Below are 20096 nucleotides of genomic sequence, written 5' to 3' on the forward strand. Positions count from 1 at the left end.
CACAATAGCATATTCAAAAAAAGAGAACATTTTTACCCTTATAGGGTAGGATAAATGCAGAAAGTTAAAGATAACGCTTTTTGCAAATCAGAGCAGGAGACATTAGTCTCTTTTTTCTACGTGGAAGCAACTCCACAAAGAAACAGTCCAAGTCACCAGTGTGGTAACAACTCCACTTCTGAACATAAATTTAAACCCAAGTTGGAAATGCAAGTAATTCAGAAATTACTAAAAAATTACTCAAGAGTTCTTTTAGGAGTAAAAACCATAACCTTCCTTTGTGCTGCACAATCCACGTCAACAGCAGACTGGGTGAGCCATTAGCAGGTCTACAGCAGCAGAGCTACAGTCTCCTTCGGGAAAAAAAAACCCCAAGCCTGAAGAGAGTATTTCTACAAGCCTTCTCAGAGGTGTGTATGTGGGGAAATAACCTTGAGACTAACAAAGAGCCCAAAGAGCACACACCTAAGACAATGTCTTTGAAGGGTGATAACCTTGCACCAAACACAATCCTGGGAAGTTCGCTCACTGCTACTGTACCACTATGCTGCATTCAGGGAGAACACAGTTATATATGCTCACTCAGGGGCTGTGATAAAAACCATTATGTGTAAGTCAGTCAGTCATCTGATAAATAATTAGAACTTCTAAATTAGTACTGTTTGTTAGGGAACATCTTATACTACATTCTGAGCCTTTCTAAAAGCCACTAAAAAAAAAAAAACACCACCAATGACCGCTTATCATCTGTATTTGCTAAACAAAGCCAACAACTTCTGTATTTTTTTAAAACATCTTACATGATGTACAAGGCTGCTGCTTATTCCAACAGCAATATAGTTAATTTTGACAAAGCAAACCAAGGCAGTGTTAAAGTAAAGAAAATCCCTACAATAAAACAATGAACTAAAAACATTTCACTTCAATGTTCAAAGTCTAGGACAGCAGTCTGCTGATACATTTGTTCCAAGACCCAGATGCCGAGTACGGAGTCTTAAACTAGTTTATACACGTTTTATCCTTGACTTGTAAATTGCTACTGCATGCAGTATTTAAGCAGCTTAAACAAGTGAATTCACAGTAGTAAGATATAATGCCTGCTCCACCTGTTTCAGTACTATGTACTATATACATTCTATGTAGTGAACTGGAATTAAACTATTATTTATGTGCTATAGTTAGCTATTAAAATGCTTTTCCTTGATTCAGAGATTTATCAGTATCTTTTTCTTCTACCTAAAAATTAATTTCTTAAATTGCATGTCAGTGAGATGCCCCATGAAATAGTATGTGTGAGTGAACAAACAATACCCTTTTGGGCATTTAGACATGTGGAATACATGTCTAAAACCTGGCAGATCCCCAACCACTGAGGAAACTTTACTGAAACTTCATTCCTTCTTCCTCATCACCTTTAAGTCAGGCTCAGTAGGGAGAGAGCTCCCCAGTACTCTGCCTTTGCTACAAAGGGTGTTATCTTAAGGACTAGAAAGAAGTTCTGACATCATCTGCTATTTCCTTAAACCAGTGGAATTCCACCACCACTGAGTGAAAACAAACAAACAAACAAACAAACAAAAACAACCAAAAAACCCACCCACCCACAGAAAACCCTGCAATGATTATCACTAGCATGTTCTGCTCTTCCAGGCTTCAGATGTTTACTCTTACTAAAGAAAGGGAGGTGGAAGTTCTCCTACAATTCAGAAAATACCTATGCAGCTTCCAAGTTCTCTTCTGCCTATACTTTGAAGTCATCTGCATGAGCCAGCTTGATTCCATAAGCTACAAAGCTACATTACTGATGCAAAGGACCTGAATGATAAATAACGCCTCCTATTTTGGGACTGACTCTGCACTAACACTGCTTCTGGACCAGAGGTGGAATATAGAGTCTGTTAATTAGCACAACTATACAGCCTCCAAATTGGAGCTGCCTCACATCTATTCAGCCTCCAGGACAGGCAAGAGTAAGAAGTCTTACATGTTTTTCCTAACTGGAACCACATTTAACAGCCAAGCACCATTTTTCAACTACCACTACAGTGTTGTGTAACTTCTAAAGACACAGACTTATTTGTGTTGAAATGAGATTCAAACTAATGGAAAAGGTATTAATTTCTTCTACAGGGCATTCAGGTTTTTTCCTATTCTGTTCCCCCAACTCCCACCAAACATTTACCTACCTTCATGTAGCTCTGCTCCCCTTCTCACAAATGGACATACAGACATGTATTTTCCATGTATGTAAACAAGCCTGAGTTTTTTCACTCCCTTGATCCGTTCATGATTTATGTATTAACATTAAAATATAGCTTATTCATCTTCCAGTGAAATCATAGCTGTCTGTATTTTCTCCAAGCCTAGTTTTCAAAATATCCAGGTGACACCAAGTGGTTAGTTGTTGTATTGCTGTCTGTTCAGGACTACTGTATGCAGTACCAACCAAGTATTCTGTTATGTCAAACTAAATGCAGAAATACATATCACCCAAAAAAAAAGCCAACAGAGTGCTTTAGATCATTAATCACAACAGTCCAATTTAAAAATTCTATCAAAGCAGCCCTTTCTCATTCACTTATGTTAGTCTGCTTATATGCTTTAAAAAGAAAAAAAAACAAACCTACACATCAAAAATTAAGTGTGCAAAAAAAAAAGTTTCTGTAAGAGAAGTTACTTACCAGAAGGAATTTTTCCCTGTGTCATCTGTGTACACGCATGCTTATAGTAAGTTGCTTCCAAGAAGAAACACACTCAAACTTTTCTCAAAAATCAATGCTAATTATAAAAAAAAACCGAACCAAACAAAAAAATCCAACACCACAACACATCCATACAGCATCATTCTACATGCCAAATCATACAACAAACATCAGTGAGAAGGGGGGATCATAGTCATAGATGGGCTGGAAGGGACCTTTAAAGGTCATCTAGTCCAACCCCCCCTGCAGTGAGCAGGGATCCTCTGTCACACCTAGCAACTCTTCTTTAGCTTCAGGTGTTTCTTTCAACATAGTGCATATATTAAGTTGGAATAAAACCAACTTTTGTAGATTAGAGAGGGAAAATACATTTCTAGACTCCTTAGGGCTTTCTGTTTCAGTATCATGACAATGCCAACATCAAAAAGAGGGTTTTTAGCAACATGACAGAAGTCTATCTTTCAAAAGTCAGCCATGTGTGTTCACTTTGAAATAGGGCTCTGCATGCCCTGCGTGGGGCCAAATCCTCAGAAACAAGAATGCACAGAAGCCATCAAAAGAAAAAAGTTTTATAGTTCAAAGATAACAAGACAGCATTACCAGGCTATTCGGTAGACAGCTTTTAAAAATCAAACCTGGGATTTGGGAATTCTGCTAAGTAAGAATTCACATTAATTGTGATCATATGGCACACTGAAGTGCTAAAAAGCTTTAGAACAATGTTAATTTAAATTCACTTTAAAAAGTTTTCCCTATAGGACTTGTAACTATAATTGAAAAGACAAAAATCTCAACACATACTTTTTTTTTTTTTAAACTTGTTTGCATTCTGGATTTGACCACAGCTGTGAATAACTATTCTTACTCCAATTTTTTTTTAATTGTTCTGGTGATTCTTTCCAAAAGTAGTACAGGAGAGAAAATATTATCTTCAGGTAATGCCATCTGTAAGCCACAAAATGGGCAGGTATGCATCATGAAGCACATAACCTGAAGCTATCTTCATTCTTCTTTAAAGGAGAGTCTCACACCACTATTGCGAGTTTAGCATCCTTTTTATTTTTTGTGTTCAGGATTACATGGGTTATGAAGGTATGGCCCTAACTTTCATAGCTAGAAAAAAATGGAAACAGACACTCAACCAGTAAACTGCCATCCACAGCGTGTACAAACCCAGGTACAGACACTTAGCCATTTTATTATTAAAAATAAATAATTCCCATCACTTTTGACCATCTGAAAGTATCACCTTCTGGAGATGACCTACTAATGCAAACCAAACATCACTGCTAACATGGAGACAATGAATAAGGCTTTGTGTTTTAGAGATTCTTTTTCCTCTAAGACCTCTTGGGGGTGTAAAATCAAAACCAAGAAGCAAGATTCTAAGCAAGACGAAAAAGCCTGTTTACTTCTCAGTCACGCATTGCAAAAAAGGCATCATAGTCAAACCTGTCAAGCTACAAACTCATCCAAAAGAAAAAAAAAATCTCAGCACAGCCCAAGTATTAAGAGACTTCCAGAACAAGTGCTAAGTAGCAGTGGGAGGAAGAGAAGGATGGCAGAACTATTTTAACCATTTGTTAACAGCAATTGCTTTTCCAATCCACCAAAACTAGAACAGGTGAGAAAGAGAAGAAAAATAAAAGAAAGAGGCAAACAGAGGTGAACAGAAAAGTCTTTCTTAAAGCATTTCTCAGAAACAGAGACAGTCATTAGGGAAGTGATTGTGCCCCTGTACTTGGCACTGGTGAGGCCGCACCTCGAATACTGCATTCAGTTTTGGGACCCTCACTACAAGAAGGACGTTGAGGTGCTTCAACGTGTCCAGAGAAGGGCAACGAAGCCAGCGATGGGTCTGGAGAACAAGTCTTACAAGGAACGACTGAGGGAACTGGGGTTGTTCAGTCTGGAGAAGAGGAGGCTGAGGGGAGACCTTATCACTCTCTACAACTACCTCAAAGGGGGTTGTGGTGAGGTGGGTGTTGGTCTCTTCTCCCAAATAACTAGCGATAGAACAAGAGGGAATGGTCTCAAGTTGAATCAGGGGAGGTTTAGACTAGGTATTAGGAAAATTTTCTTTACAGAGAGAGGTCAAACATTGGACCAGGCTGCCCAGGGAGGTAGTGGAGTCACCATCACTGGAAGTATTCAGAAAACATACGGATGTGGCACTTCGGGACATGATTTAGTGGGCATGGTGGTGTTGGGTTGATGGTTGGATTTGATGATCTTGGAGGTCTTCCCCAACCTTAATGATTCTGTGATTCATCAGTAAAATAGGACTCCACTTACCCTTTCAGTTACTATTTCTGCTTCCATTTCCCTGAAAATTTAGTTTCATTGGACCAAAATTATGAAGTAAAAGCATTTTAAGAAGCACTTCTTTATCTGTTCTCACTTCTCCTCCTTACATTCCTAAAGCAGAATCAAGCTTAAAATCTTGTGGATGCAGACCTCAGCCCTGTATGCACACACAGCTAATCAGAAAAGGATTATTTACTGTATTGTACGATCTCATTGTGCTTCTATCCAGAGCTGTGCTATACAGGATCACCAGTCTGACGCCTCAGACGCTGCCTGGCCCACACACAGTAGGCACTATCCACAGAGAATGCCACTCCTTTCAAACCTGCATGTCCATGGCTTAAGAAGGCTGATATTCTAAACTAGACTGTGAAAAAACACAGCAGTCTCTTAAAAGAAAATAATAGTAATTGAAGTATAGCCTGCTTGAACCTCCTAGATATTATACGAAACTTGGAAAGAACTTGCCTACCAACACTCCGAAACAACAGAATGCTCCCTCCCAAACAACTCTGGTATTGTTCCAATTCTGAATTAAAAAAAACAAAACAAACAAGAAAACCCCCACAACCCAAAATACACCATCCTTCTACACACAATTAGACAAGAAGCTAGTTTGTTTTATCTGAACAAGCCTACCACCTCCAATGTAATTCTTCACAGAAAGAATTGTACACAAAAAGAAAAAAACCACACCAAACCAACCTCTGGCTCTAGGATTCATTAGAAACATTTTTTTGTAATGCCAGAAAAATACCTATGTTGTTCTACAAAAGACAGCAAGAATTCATTTCATGATAAGCATCTACTGATATAGTCATGCTGAAAGAAACCATGCAACAAATACACAACAACATTACTCAGCAGGTCAGAGAAATTATATGATGGTTCGTAATACTTGCAAAATTATAAAGATCAGTCCTATCCCACCTTAAAGTACACCGGGATGTAAAGGCCAGAAAAAGAGCTAACTAAGCACAAGAGAAACTGTTCAAAAGAACAAGTGGAATAAATTAACATAGCTTTGCCTGGAACTATGAGGAGTTTTCAAACCATAGTGGTACGGCTCCATAACAGCCTATCAATCTCAATACCAAAGAGCCAAAACTGTGATTTCTCCGAGGATAGAGTTTGGTCAGATAATGACTACAATTTCTAATGAAACAACCTGGCACTAGAAATCAGTTCTGTGTTCTGAATGCTGTGTGATGAGTGTTCTGAGAAATGCTGGGCAGGAACTAGATGGCAAGTATTAATGTTTTCTATTATTTACGCATTTCGCTTTATAGAGCAACAGGGATAACACTGTCAGAATTTCAGTGATCTGTTGTCTTAGTTATGAATAGATTTTACATAGCTTTTTATAATATAAAAACTTCCCTTTTCTAGTAGTTGCATTCTAAAGAAATAGAATATATATAAATGAAGATGCTAGACTTAAAGTCATTAAGAATAACTATATCCCTATTTTCCTCACATTTATTGTTTTTTAAAAAAAAAAAAAACAAACACACCAAATGACAGCATTCTTTACCCAAAAATAATACATGTAGAGCCATGTAATGATATTCTTCTATAGCCTTAAGAATATTTATAAAGAGGAATCAAAAAGCTTCCCAAATCTATTTATTTATCTGAATACGGATCTACCATTTCTGTTTTCCCTACTGATAATAAGTCAAGAACACAGACAGCCTTTCAAATAAATTTTCAGCACTGTCCCTTAACACGTCACCTAGTTCTTCCTTATAAATCATTATGGTAGATAAACAAGCAAAAATGACCCTAGCACTGCACTGTATAGATGTTTACACAGCGTTTCTTCACTGCTCTCACCTGATAGTCTAGACTCAGCTGACTATACAAGAAACAATTCTTCCGTAGACTAACATATACTTTATAAAGATAACACACACAAGCCAAGATACATACACAAAGAATAATTTTAAAGTAACTTTTCTAGCTTCAGTTCTTCAGAACCAATTGAAAGCATTTATGCTTACCTAGACGTAGAAGTGTGAACTGTGCTGCCAATTCCTTTGCACCTTCTACTGTTGTAGAGAGTTTGTCTGGCATGAAATAACTCTGGGAACCATCTGCAATACTAGGAATAAATACCTTGTACACCAAAAGTATTTTCCCATCCTGACTTGTGGTTGAATACAAGTAGTATTCTGGCGGCGCCCAGTTATTTTTATTGCAAAAATAATCCAGATGCATTGCTGCAGAACTGAAGTGACTGGATTTTAAAGAATACATGCTAATTGGAGTAAGCTTTATTCCTGGAAAAAATGGGTATGTACATCTTTCAACTTCAGGGGGGCCCGGACTGTGCTGACCATTAAGACGAACTGAAAGACTTGCTAGTTTCCCTAAGGATTTCTGATGACCGTCTTCTTTGTTGGGAAACCCCAAGAGATTTTCAGAACCGGGACTTATCTGACCATTAAAATGTTGCTTCCAAGTACTTTCTTTGTTAACTGGCTTTGCCAGTGTTACCTCAATACTAGCTCCATCAATGCACTTCCCATTCATTACAGACATAGCAGCAACTGCATCTTCTCGGTGGAAAAAATGAACAAAGGCATAGTCTCTCAGCTTCTTTACACGTTCAACTACTCCTGGCTTGAACTTGTTGAATTCAGCTTTAATTGTGTCCTCTGTAGTAGATATCATTAAATTTCTTACATATAGTACTTTAACTCTCTGCATTGTTTCTTCATCAACTTCCTTCTCAGGGTCTGCCCAGTCTACTTGAATAGTATGACCCCAGAGCTGGAATGTTCCTACAGCAAAGAAGCATTACATCAATCAGAAATAAGCAAAGGAAAATAAAATCATTCTTATCAACTACATCTACAAAAAGCAAACATGATGCATGCCACATGAAATTGGTTTTTGTTGCCTGCATTTACTTAAGCAAAATAATAATTTCAAGGAGCAATATTTTACGTAAATAAAATAAGACCCTGCAAAAATTCAAAACGTTCTATCTGTACCCTTTGGGTTCATTAAGCACCATATGCCATCAAAACACAGACTTCATGATTTTGTGACATGCATATACACATGTATATAAAGCAGCCATAAGCAATGTATTATTTTACATGTTAGTAAACACAGCCTATTCAATACTATCACCACTTTAAAAAAGTAAGGTGAACGCCTAGAAAAAGTCATGTAAATGTATATGCACTAGCACAAGCCTTACTCTATGTTGCAGCAGAAACCAAAAACAAACTAAAAAAAAACCCCATCTTGTTACTCATTTCAAGCCAACGTTTCGCATATCACACAACTAGTTCAGTGATCTGCCCATATTTCTCCCGTTACTTTGCAAGGCCTATGTAAGTCTTGGGTAATACTCCTTCCTAACACTTGTCAGCAACTAACGCAAGACTTGCCTATATCTTTGCCTTAATAAATACAGTTTTGTCATTCATTTCAGCAAGGCCAATACCGTATTATCTTGTTTCAATGACTTTGCTTCTCCAACTATATCGTTTCATTTCCTCCCTCCTCCTCCTTCATTTCCTCCTTCATTTAATTTCTCTTCCTTTCTCTTCTCAAATTTACCTTTTTAACTGTATCTTTACCTGTTCCCTCCTCTTTCAGTATATTTAATCCCTTCTACTTTCCCTCCCTCAAAATGAATAGGATAAGGTGCAAAGAAAAAGTAGTCTTCTACTTGTTAAACTCTCAAAATTATTTTCTGGTAAGATTAAAAACCAACTTTCAAACACTTTTAACATATGATACATCAATACTATCACTGATGACATTTCAAAGAAAACAATGGACACATTCCAAGCATTGTATTTTTTAAGCTCAGCTTTAAGGAACTCATGTGCTGAGATTAGACATGCAAATGAAAACTGGATGTGTGCCCAAGTAAATAACCATCCTGGTGTAAATTACAGTAACTTGTGTTTATAAAAAAGATGTCTGCTCTTTCATTCTCAGAACTGCTTAAATTTAAGCTTAAAAAAAAATTGAAACAAAACAAAAATACAACAAAAAAAACGAATAAAAAACCTTGATCCATGAACAGTGCCCCCTCCCTCCCGCAAGTCCTCTTTAAATAAAGGCACTACTGCAGTTCTGTAACTCTCAAAATACCTCAAAGGAAGGAAAACAGGGATGATCCACCAACCCACACCCCGCAAAATGGTGACAGATACTCCCCCAAATAATTTAATTGCAAATAGGTTTACCTGGGATTAGCCGCCTTCTAGCCATGGCAGCTGCTCTGTGAGATTCATATTCTACAAAAGCAAAGCCACGATTTTTAGTTTTATCAGTGGCATTTGGGTAAACAATGACATCCACCACTCCTTCTGTGACTTTTTTCATTTCATTCAGTATTTCTTCTTTCTTCTTTTCTTTTGGAATTGCTCCGATAAATAGTCTGCAGTTGTCCAAGCTCACACAGACACCAATAAATTTCCCTGGACGAATTTCGTAATTATTAAGAATCTTGATGGCTAGCTGGGCTTCCTCTTTAGTAGTATACATCACAAAAGCATAGCCTCGATTCTCACCACTGAATTCCATCATCAGTCTGAACTCATAGATCTTCCCAGCTCTCTCGAAAACAGGAACTAATTCATCTTCATACATATCACGAGGGATCTTACCCACAAAGACTTCACATCCACGAGGTGGTGGAGGACCTTCCCAACCTTAAAATAAATTGTCCAACAACAATCTTAGTACAATGCCAGATAGGCACACTTCCCTCCCCCATAATTTGCAGGTGGGAGTTATTTATTTATTTTTCATCTCAGTGTAAAACATATTCTCATCCATTATTTAATTCTTATTTTTATGGTTAAATAAAAAATTGCCATAAGCCCACAATTAGTATTTCTTTTAATTCCATCTTCTATTTTCTTCGGGAAGCTGTATGACAACCCACTGAACCTCGCATTATTTAAAACACAGGTAGGTTTGCTCTAAGACTCTACATTTCAGTCACTTTTTGCCCCTTAAAATTGTATGTCAGTTATTAGTACAACTGATAGGTGATAACTGAGAAAGAACTTAAGTTGTATTTTCTACTCTAATGTTTTAAAGTGGCAAATGTTTCTCTGCACTTCTCAATCATATTCTAAGAAATTTTGGTCAGGGTCCCCAGTGCAGTATTTTTTTTTTTTCTTCTTTGACATCATTCAAAAGGTCCAAACATTTTGCTTCCACCTTCTCCATTCATCCACTAAAATAGGACTCCCTAAGGAAGGTAGGCTATGGAGCCATCCTTTCTTCAAGGGCCAAAATGACCAAACACTTTTCCACTAAAAAAGACCACAGTTTTCATGGGCTGGAGCTGGTTGGTAAGGAAAAAATGGAACAAAAGTCCCTAGTTCACAGCTGAAAGTTAAAAGAAGATTCACGCTTCTGTCCTTAAGCCAAGGACATTCATACACTCTTTTATATCTCTTCCATACATGCTGAAAGGCATGTTCAACATATAATGTAAAAATGTATATGTACTTTTAAACATATGGAGTTATGGTCTGCAAATATGGCATTCCATTTTGCCAAAATATGCATTTTTTTCTAAAAAAAGTTTAATTGGTTTTTGTTTGTTTTAAACAATCAGACAAACTAATCAGGCAGAAGCTTCAAGGGCAGACAAACAGTTGAGTGATAACGAAAAAAGCTTTTTCTATAGCTTTGACAAGAAAGGTTCTCCACAGGAGAGAAAGCAAGGCATACAAAGCTGGTAGAAAAAAATAACACAAAATCTAGTAAGTACTAGTATGACATGACAACACATAAGAAGGCAAGGCCAAAAAAAATTACCTTTGACAAGTATAAACAAGAAGGTAATTAAGTATTTTACTTTGGCTTGAAGTTCAAAATAAATTATATTTAGGTGATTTTGTAATTAACGTAAAACTTTTTCCTTCAGTAAGTATCATCAAAGAGCATGTAATGTAGTCAAGAAAAAAAATTTTAACAGAAGTGGGAAATTTTTGCCTTCTCACAGAATAAATTTTCATCTATAAGCTGTACACTAAGAACTACAGGGTACACAGTGAAGCTACCAAGGCATTGGAACTGACATGCATTTGGAGCCATGCTGCCGTAGCTTATGCAGGGAAAAGTTTGTCTCCGTTCCACACAGCATTCAACATCTTTATAGACATTTATGACCACTTCAGCTGAGGTCTGACAGGACATGGCAAGTAACACAGTTTGCAAGCTACCACTGCCATCACTCACATCATGCCAGTCAGCTGCCTACGTCAAAAAGCATAAACCAACAGTGCACCATTTAGGAGCTCCAAAGACAAAAGCAACTGCACATCCTAATCAGGAAAAAAAGGGAGAAGGCTATGCTTGATTGTGTAGGGCAGACATGAAAGTTCGTCAACATTCATTTATTGACTAGACAAACTTTTACCATCATCCTCAGCCTGGTAACAGTGATTCTCAGTAAGTAAAAGCCATCTACCACTCAAAAAGCCCCCCTTCTAATTTTAAAGCTGCATACTAACTTAGCATTACAGCACATTACTGCCAACTGGGCGTAAGTTATGACTCCTGACTTAAAGCAAACCTGGTCTGTGACACATTTGCCATTGAGCAACATGTATTTAATAGAGCAAACATGGGAACAGTTAACAAAAAGCACCATTCCTCAAGTAGTTATCAAGTAATTCTAATGACTTACATACCTAATGATGTCATTGTATCTGCAACAATCTAAGCAGAGGACCCAAACAAAGCAATGAAAATTCACTTTCTTAACCCCTCCCCCCACCCGATATGTTTTCCAGGAGTGGCATAAGCTGAACAAGAACTGTTCTGCTGCCAACCGAGGTGGGAAAAAATATGTAATTTTTAAGGGTAAATTTGAGACAGATCAGCTGCTTGCTCTGGATAACATGCCAGTCAGATAAACAAGATGGTAACAGGAAAACAGAGCTGACAGTGAGACTATCTCCTTTAGCAGCAACACAAGTGTATAGAAACCAGATCTTAAGCAAAATTCACAGTGAAACTCTACATTTACAAACAGTTATTGTAATTTCTTACAAGCCATCTCAAATATTCAAGTCTTATCTGGCCTAGAAAATCATATATAGTAACTTAGGGTAATTTCCACCCTAAGCAAGTATGAAAATACATGAAGATTTAAAGGAGAGGTATATTAATGTCAATGAACAGATTTATGGAAAATATATCTTGTCATACACATCTAGTTTCAGAAAAGATTAACAAATTTCATTAATAAAAGTAACTTTGCCAAACAAATATACTTAATACTGCCAAATGTTCTAATTAAAAAATCATAATTATAATGTAAAAAATGTATTACATAATTTAATAAGAGGCTGAGCCCTCAGGAATTAGTCAGTGATTCCCTGCAGTTCTCTTTCCAGCATCATTTTCAAAATACTTTCACAGGGCTTCCTATAGGCTAGTAAAAGTATGTACATAATTTTAGACAGGAAAAACTGCCAAAGAGAAATAATTTTGATGCATCTGTATCTTATATAGCAATGAGCAATACAGTTTATGCTTACAAGCACAACTTATAAAGATATGGGACCACAGGTCACAAGTAAAAATGAACTGAAGCAGCAGCACAAAGAATTTTCCTTCTTTCTGCTTGTGTAAGAGCATAATATGACTCAAAAAGAAGAGTTACTGTATCCAGGTGATACAACCAGGACTAATGGCAAAATTCTTGTACATTGCTGATGTCAATAATGACCCTGGAAAAATTACTCAAAATAATATAAATGAATCCAATGCCTTAAATCTTTATGAAGCCTTTCATCAGAATAACAAGAAATGTTAAAATAAAGGTAACCGACACAGAGTTATTACAGAGAATTACAGGTAGTACGTATTTCATCAAGAAAAATGGAAAAAACAATTTCTGACCAGATATAAAGCCCAAATTCATCAGGAAAGATGCTAACCATTTCAACAAGCTAAGTGTAGGCATAGATAAGCCAACCTTTTACAGTTCTCAAAATCAAACCCAGATACTTTTCTGAAAATGTGTCTTAGCCAAAAAGAGGCATCAGGCTCAACACAATCATAACTAGACAGAAAGTAAATATGTTAAGATACACAAAAGATTAAGCTAAATCATCTAGAAGCCACTTATTTTCTTAACGTATTCTTGAGAAGAACAAAACAACACTTTGGTAGGAGGAAAAAAAACCCCAACAAATTTTAACTCTTGAATAGGGGAAAATTACAAAAAAAGGTAATTAGGAAAAAAATTATATATATACTGAACTATTCCTCCTCCTTTGTTCACGTCTTCACTCAAAATAACATCAAATTCAATCATTTGGGTTTTATCCATTTATTTCACAAACTCTCAGCTTCTGCAGCACGAGATAAACCCACTAGTTTCCAGCATTCGTATAAGCATGGATTAAAGTTGAACTATCTTGCAACATATTCAAAGAAAAACACCCTTTACTAGTCCTACTTAAAACTCAGTCATTTAAATTTATTTTGGAAAGCAAATTTAAAGTGCTGAACAAAGGCTTTTCCTGGCACTACCTGTGAGCATTACTCGTTTTCTATAAATTAAATCTCCAGCAGCACTTTCAGCAAAAGTATTTTAGCCGGGGATAGGGCTATTTTAAGAGATTTATTATTGCTAAGTTAGTTAATCATAGTAGCAGAAATGTTTTTGAAATAGCATTTAATACACAAGAACTTAAGTCTTCAAATGCAGTAACATCCTGAAAAGCGTTTACTAAATCCAACAGCCACCATTTTCAAATTCCAATGTACATATTCTATATACTGTAGGACTTAATTCTACTTCCTTTTTTTTTTTGGTCACTGACTTCAGTGGAAATATAATTGGGCATATAGAAAAACATTTTAATGACAAAGTTCGTTTTCACTGCAGCAGTAACTTTCCAGTTCAAATGCATAAGTCTCCTGTTTGCACCATGAAAGTAAATCCCAAACCACCATAAATTAACCAAGCAGATGACTGTAGTTTTTACAGCATCAAAACAATCTCTGTTATTCTCTGGGATTTTTATCAGCTGTTACTTTCTGTTTACACATGAACACATACTCAACAATTTGTTTTCCAGTGTATTAAGTGAAAGAACAGTAACACACGAAAAATAAAATCTGACTGTTGTACTTCACTGTTAAAAAACACATCAATGAATGATAAAAGCTCCAGAAGCTCAGCATTTATCAATTTTTCTTCTCAGAATGAAGGTTGGGGGGTGGGTTATATTGGATATAGAGAACAGATGAGTCAACGCTGAAAACAAAATGAGTTAGATTATCTTCACTGGTGCTATCTCAAAGAACAGAGGTTTGTTTAAAAAAATAAAACCACCACACAAAAACACCTTTGGCCAATGCAAGTGCTAAGACAAGAAATAAAGTAGGTTGTGCCTGCTACCACCAATTCTTTTTTTCCCTCCTGTGCCACTAAACGTTTTCAAGCGTGTTCTCAGTCATATGGAACATGCTCAGTATTTTCAGCTCCACATGCTACCTGTCAACTTTAGCTGATTTTAAAGCAGTGACTTCTTAAATCTTCCAAGAGCAAATGTGCAACAAAGTCTAGCACTAGAGATCTTAAACTACTGGAAACTGTAAAGCATATCAGGACCCTGTATGTGTTGTGTTTCTTACTTTCCCTAAGCATCTACTACTGGTCACTGTCAGGGTACAGGACGTGGGGTTACCCAAATTTTCAGTCTGACTCAATATAGCTCTCCTTACAGAAAATGAACTCCAATTTTGTAATCTCAAAAGAAACACTTACCTGGTGGAGGACCACCAAATTTTCTTTGCCCATTTTCTTGAACCATGCTGTATCCAGTCTTCTCCATCAGGGCCAGTAAAGCAGCCTCATTCTGAGTGCTACTTCGGATTCTGCCGCATCCATTTGCTGCAGTTTTATTTTCCTCATGCATATCTGCAATAGCTTCAACAGAACATCGCAGATATTTCAATTCAATGTCATATGTATACAGAAGCTACCAAAGCACAGAAAAACAGCTTATGCTATACTTGCCTATGTCAAGTGACTTTGTTTAGCATAAGGCTTCAATCCTGCATCCAACTACAATCATCTATTATATTTGCTTTCAAAACATTGTTCTGTGGCTGTGATAATCTTGAACTTTAACCAGCAACTATATATTCTATATTCAAACTTTTGTAAGTGGTATCATGACTAGTTTCCAAGTATGCTGCCCTTCAAGTAGAATAATGAATTTTTTCATAAATCATCTTATCACAGTTGTGTAGACACCTATATGCTACTCAAAGCAACAAGTTCCACTTTCTTATTACTACATTTTATAGAAATACCAGTGATTTTAAAACTGGGTTTTAGTACAAAAGTACTTAAAATACATTAATCCATGCCTAATTAATATAAACATTTGAAAAATTAATGAATACATTTAATTAAAATCAATACATAATAAAACTAGGCAGAAGTGTCATGGGGCAAAGGCAAAACTAAGGGGTTGAAATAATCCCACCTCTGGGGTCCTTATTTTCATTACTTTACTCATTTTCACAATTTCCAAAACTAAAAAGTTTATCAATATGGTTGTTGCTGCTCTATCCACTACCTCCCTAGCATGTCAAGGCCTCTTTAGGTTTCTGTCATCCAGGTGATAGGAAACAATCACAACAAGGAATCCATTTGGCAATCACCAACTTTAAAGTTAATTTTTTTTAGGGGCTTGACTAGTAAAGTCAGATTTTTTTTTCTGTCTCTTTTTCCTTCCCCAATTTATGTCTTCTTTCCCCAAGATTTTCTACCTTAAGGTCTGCAATACTTAAACCAGTAATCTTCAACACTTCAATCCTTTGCCCAAATGGTATGTCCAAGTGCTATGCCACTCATTCTCCAAAAGAAATGCTGCCAATAAAACCACCACCAGAAAAATAAGCTACAACTCCTGTTTGTTCTTTCATGTCCCTTATATTTTCAGCTTGCTTTGTCTTCAGAATCAGGCTCCAATGAATAATGTCCTGAGACATCAGCAGCTTATTTTTTCCAAGAAAAAGTTAAAACCAGCTTAAATTTCATACAAATATTTCTTGTCAACCCACTATTGTTTGCTGAACAATGAGCCTTCCTAGTTAAGGCCTCAACTAATAAACTATCTGGAAAGCAGAGAATAAAGGTAACTAAATCAAGGACAGTAAAGAGTGCATAAGCATTCACATGTCTGCCTCTTCATTAGACTTCCACTACTCAAGGTCCCAAGAAACCAACTGTCTCAAGCACTGCTGTAAACTCAAAACTAGTTGCACTCAAAACCAGTTACAACCGCATCCTTTTTCGACAGTCTGAAGCTAAAGCTACCTTCTCCTCTTCAGCTTGTCACTTCTGGTGCTTTTGTACTAACTAAACTATTACTTTTAGCTTGATTATCCAAAATGAGCACCATTATCTACACAGATTATTTATTTTACCTGACAGCTGACTATGTAACTCCCTACCACCAGCAGAAACAAGAATCAGTAAAAATAAAACCATACTAGTTCATGTACCAAATATTATCCCACCCATCTTTATATATAAAGGTTTCCAGCTGACCACTTGTCACAGTAAGCAAGCTTTTGCCTCCATACACAAAACATTAACCATCTCCATAGTTGCTAGTCCTTTTATTCTTCACTTACACGTACCACTGAAAACTACCCCAGTATCTCAAATTAAAATGATTTCACATAAATTGAAGTTTTTCAAAAGATGAGACACTATATTTATGGAGTGATTAAGCCCCTTCTACTGCCACATTTATGCATGTTATGCAATGGTACTACTGTCCAGAGATGGACTTCCTGCCCCCCCAACAGCTGAGTCATTTCAAATGTGCTTTGAATCAAAGTAATAATGAAACTATTTTTCAGTGCACTCTTTTCACAACAGTCTTCATATGACATTATTAACAGACTCTATACATCCCTGAATTAGAATAATGACAGCATAAACACAACTGCCGTTTTTTCCATCCTAGAAAAAGACTTTTGGTGGAGATATATATGTTTTGTCTTTTCTATCAAGCTGGTACTCATTTTGGGCCAGGAATTCATGCAAGCAACCACTCTGGAGAAGTTTATACGACACTCATCGCTGGTCATTAAAAAAGCCAAGCTCCAAACAACTCCTGGGTTCATCAAAATGAGATTCCAGAAAGGAAAAGTAGAGCACAAAAAAAAAAAAAAAAAATTCATGACAGGCAACAGCAGTAACAGCACGACTCTTTATCAGCTACATATGGTGTCCCATCTCCTCTCAGCAAGCAATTACATTTACTGTGTTTCACAGCCTAGAAGCTGCATGGCAATACCATCATCAGGAAATCTCTTGGCAGTTTCAGGCCTCAGAAGATGTGGAATTAGACAACAAAAAAATTGGGGCAAAAGAGAGGTAAATTAATTTTCCCTTTGTCCCACTGAGGTCAAACATCCAGCCAAGAAGAACCTTATCTGTAAGAGCAGCAAGGGCACACCAGATAAAAATCGTGGAAGTTGATGAGGGTGCCCACAGCGCTCCCAGAGACGTAAAGAAGCACTGAAGAATTAGGACAAGAGACTTGTGGAAGAAGCAAGCGGACCACGGCCAGGCCCGAGGGCAAAAACGCCAGCTGAGGCGGCAAGACAGCATGCGGTACAGGGAGAGAAAAAGAGAGAAAAACAGCAGTCCCGGAAATGCCCTGCCCTACTCTCACCGACTTGCACGTTGAGGGCGGCCGCCGCGGCCTCTTCTCCTCACGGCCCCTTCTCCACACACGCTCGTCCCTCACGCCGCCTGCGCCTTGCCCCACAGCACAGCAAAGGCCCGAACCCACCGCTATCCCCAGGAAGGCGAGGCCGCGACTCCCCCCTCTCCCGTGAAGAGCCCCGCGCCACACCGACAGGGCAGACCGGAGAAATAACTTGCGTCGTCCCGTCCAACCACAAGCCTCCGCCAGCCACCTCACCCGCCTGACCCCTCCACCACAGCTTTCCCTCGCTCTGCCCCCGCCTAGCCAATCACCAGGCGGACAGGGTGGGCACGGGCATAATTGACAAGCGACATCAGCCAATCGTAGCAAGGCTAAGGGCGGTGCCCGACACGCGAGCTCTTTTAAAATGGGCGACTGTTGGACGAAAGAGTAACTGCTGGTGCGCGTGGCGGGGTTCTCTGCGGTGGCGCGCTTGCGGAAGCGGTTGGAAGGTCGCGTGCTGGTGGTGGTGCCACCGCCTCAGAGACCCCTTTGAGGAAGGGCCACTGGCTGCCCGCTGCTGCTACACCCCTCCATTCCAAAAGAAGGGCTAGTTGTTAAGCTCACCGTTAACTTTACAGAACGTGGCCAGTATTTTTTGTATCTTTTGGCTTACATCTGCTCTTAAAAAGTGTATTTGGGCCTTTAGGATACGCTCTGGTGCGCGTTTGTGCCTTAGGGAGCGCTTAGTGTTGCGCAGGTCCATGCTGACCAGTAATGCCTAAGTGAAGTGGGTCTGCTTTCAATCCTGATTAGTTTAGTTAGTATTTCAATCTCTTATAAATGATCCGCATTAGATTAACAGCAGGTCCAGGCACTTTGTAAGCCAGTTGGGCTGGAGGCCTTGCAGTTTCAGCGCTGCTCCTGGACTCCCACCAAAACTCCGTAGGGGTCACAGCCATGCAGCTGCCCTGTGGCGCTTTGATGGGCCCACAGCAAATGCACCAGAGTGAGTAAAGAGTGTGGGATTAGTTTGCAAGTTCTTCAATTTGTTGTTATCAAAATGTGGTGGCCCATTTTCCCCATTTAGCAAATGAAAGTCTCTCAAGGCAGAAATACTTTCGTCACAGACTTCTCCCTTAAGAGTTACATGCTCAACTGTACCTTTTAATACAGAAATGTTAGCTTAGGGACATGCAACTTCATCTTTATTATGAGTATGTTCCAGAGCTTTTAGCAATCCAGTTTTAAATATGTACTGCCATAAAATTGTCACAACATTGTATTAGACATTTACCTATTCAAGTTTGCTTATTTTTCTTAGAAAGTTTATTATCCTTTTATTAATAATGGCATGATACACCAATGGTATTTTGCAAATTATATGTTTCCGTTTAAAAGTTCTGAGTGGCCAACATACCAAAGCTATTGCCTTCAGGATTAAATATCACCACCTTTTCATTTCAGATGTCGTTTTTTCTTCTTTTTAACCACATCTGAATCAGCCACGATGCCTCTAATAGGAATGAATTTGGGGTATATTAAGTTAAATAAAGTTTGGTGCGTTTTGACTGCGTCTCAGTGTCACTATTACCTTGGAGACTGCTCACTCCCTGGCAGAAAGCTCCATGTGTCTCAGTTGTTATTGCTGGTGGAGATGTGGTAAAAGAATACGGACAATGTCATCTAAGCGCAAAAAACAAACACCCAACTCCAGCATTTTCTTTGTGTTTCATGTAAGTGACATCTTACTGGATGGGTTACCGTGTACAGCTGTTTCTGGAGTACAAATTACAGTTTGCTGCTCTAGGATAGAGGAGCTGAACAGCTGCTCAGCTGGAAATGTTAACCTGTTCCAGCACTTAACAATGGAAGTTCTCAAGAAAAACATACAAATTTGCCATCAGGTTTTTCTCTTTATGACATGACATGACTAAAAGAGAAAATCAAAATAACTGAAAAGTATTCAATGTCTACACTATTATCTCTTACCACACATCAAAGTCAAACATAGGAACTAAAGGCTCGTTTGGTTTTCTCGATGACCCCTGCTTCTCTAAAAGAAATTAATGATCCTTTTCTTCCTGTGTTCCCACGTGCTAATTGGGTATCAGAGCTCTCACTACCCCCTTGCCCACAGGTGCTAGCTGCTTTTTTCTCTCTGACAGTCTAATTGTTCAGTATAATTAGGTTTTACTAAAAGCAACTGTTTCTAACCTGTATTTGTCTTGGATTTTGCTGTGACTCATGTCTGAGCTGAATGTTTTTATTTCTTTCCTAATAAGACAAGATTTACAGGGGAATACAATATTTGTATTCAATCAAGTAGTATATCTGATATAAAAAAGATTTCAAAAAAGATTTTGGTCTTCAAAAAAGAGTTTGCACACCTGAAAGC

General features: G+C 38.0%; 1 protein-coding gene across 1 annotated transcript; it reads right to left on the minus strand.

Moving 5' to 3' along the window:
- Window positions 1-542: 542 nt before the first annotated feature.
- Window positions 543-17858, minus strand: RBM46 (RNA binding motif protein 46). Its single transcript, XM_010294013.1, is given in 5 exon segments — window positions 543-589; window positions 7013-7795; window positions 9224-9691; window positions 14788-14949; window positions 17843-17858. Coding segments are annotated over 4 exon segments (1449 nt in total). The 5' UTR covers window positions 14939-14949; window positions 17843-17858.
- Between the last annotated feature and the right edge of the window lie 2238 nt (window positions 17859-20096).

Source organism: Phaethon lepturus, unplaced genomic scaffold (genome assembly GCF_000687285.1).
Source record: "Phaethon lepturus isolate BGI_N335 unplaced genomic scaffold, ASM68728v1 scaffold18669, whole genome shotgun sequence".
NCBI lineage: Eukaryota > Metazoa > Chordata > Aves > Phaethontiformes > Phaethontidae > Phaethon > Phaethon lepturus.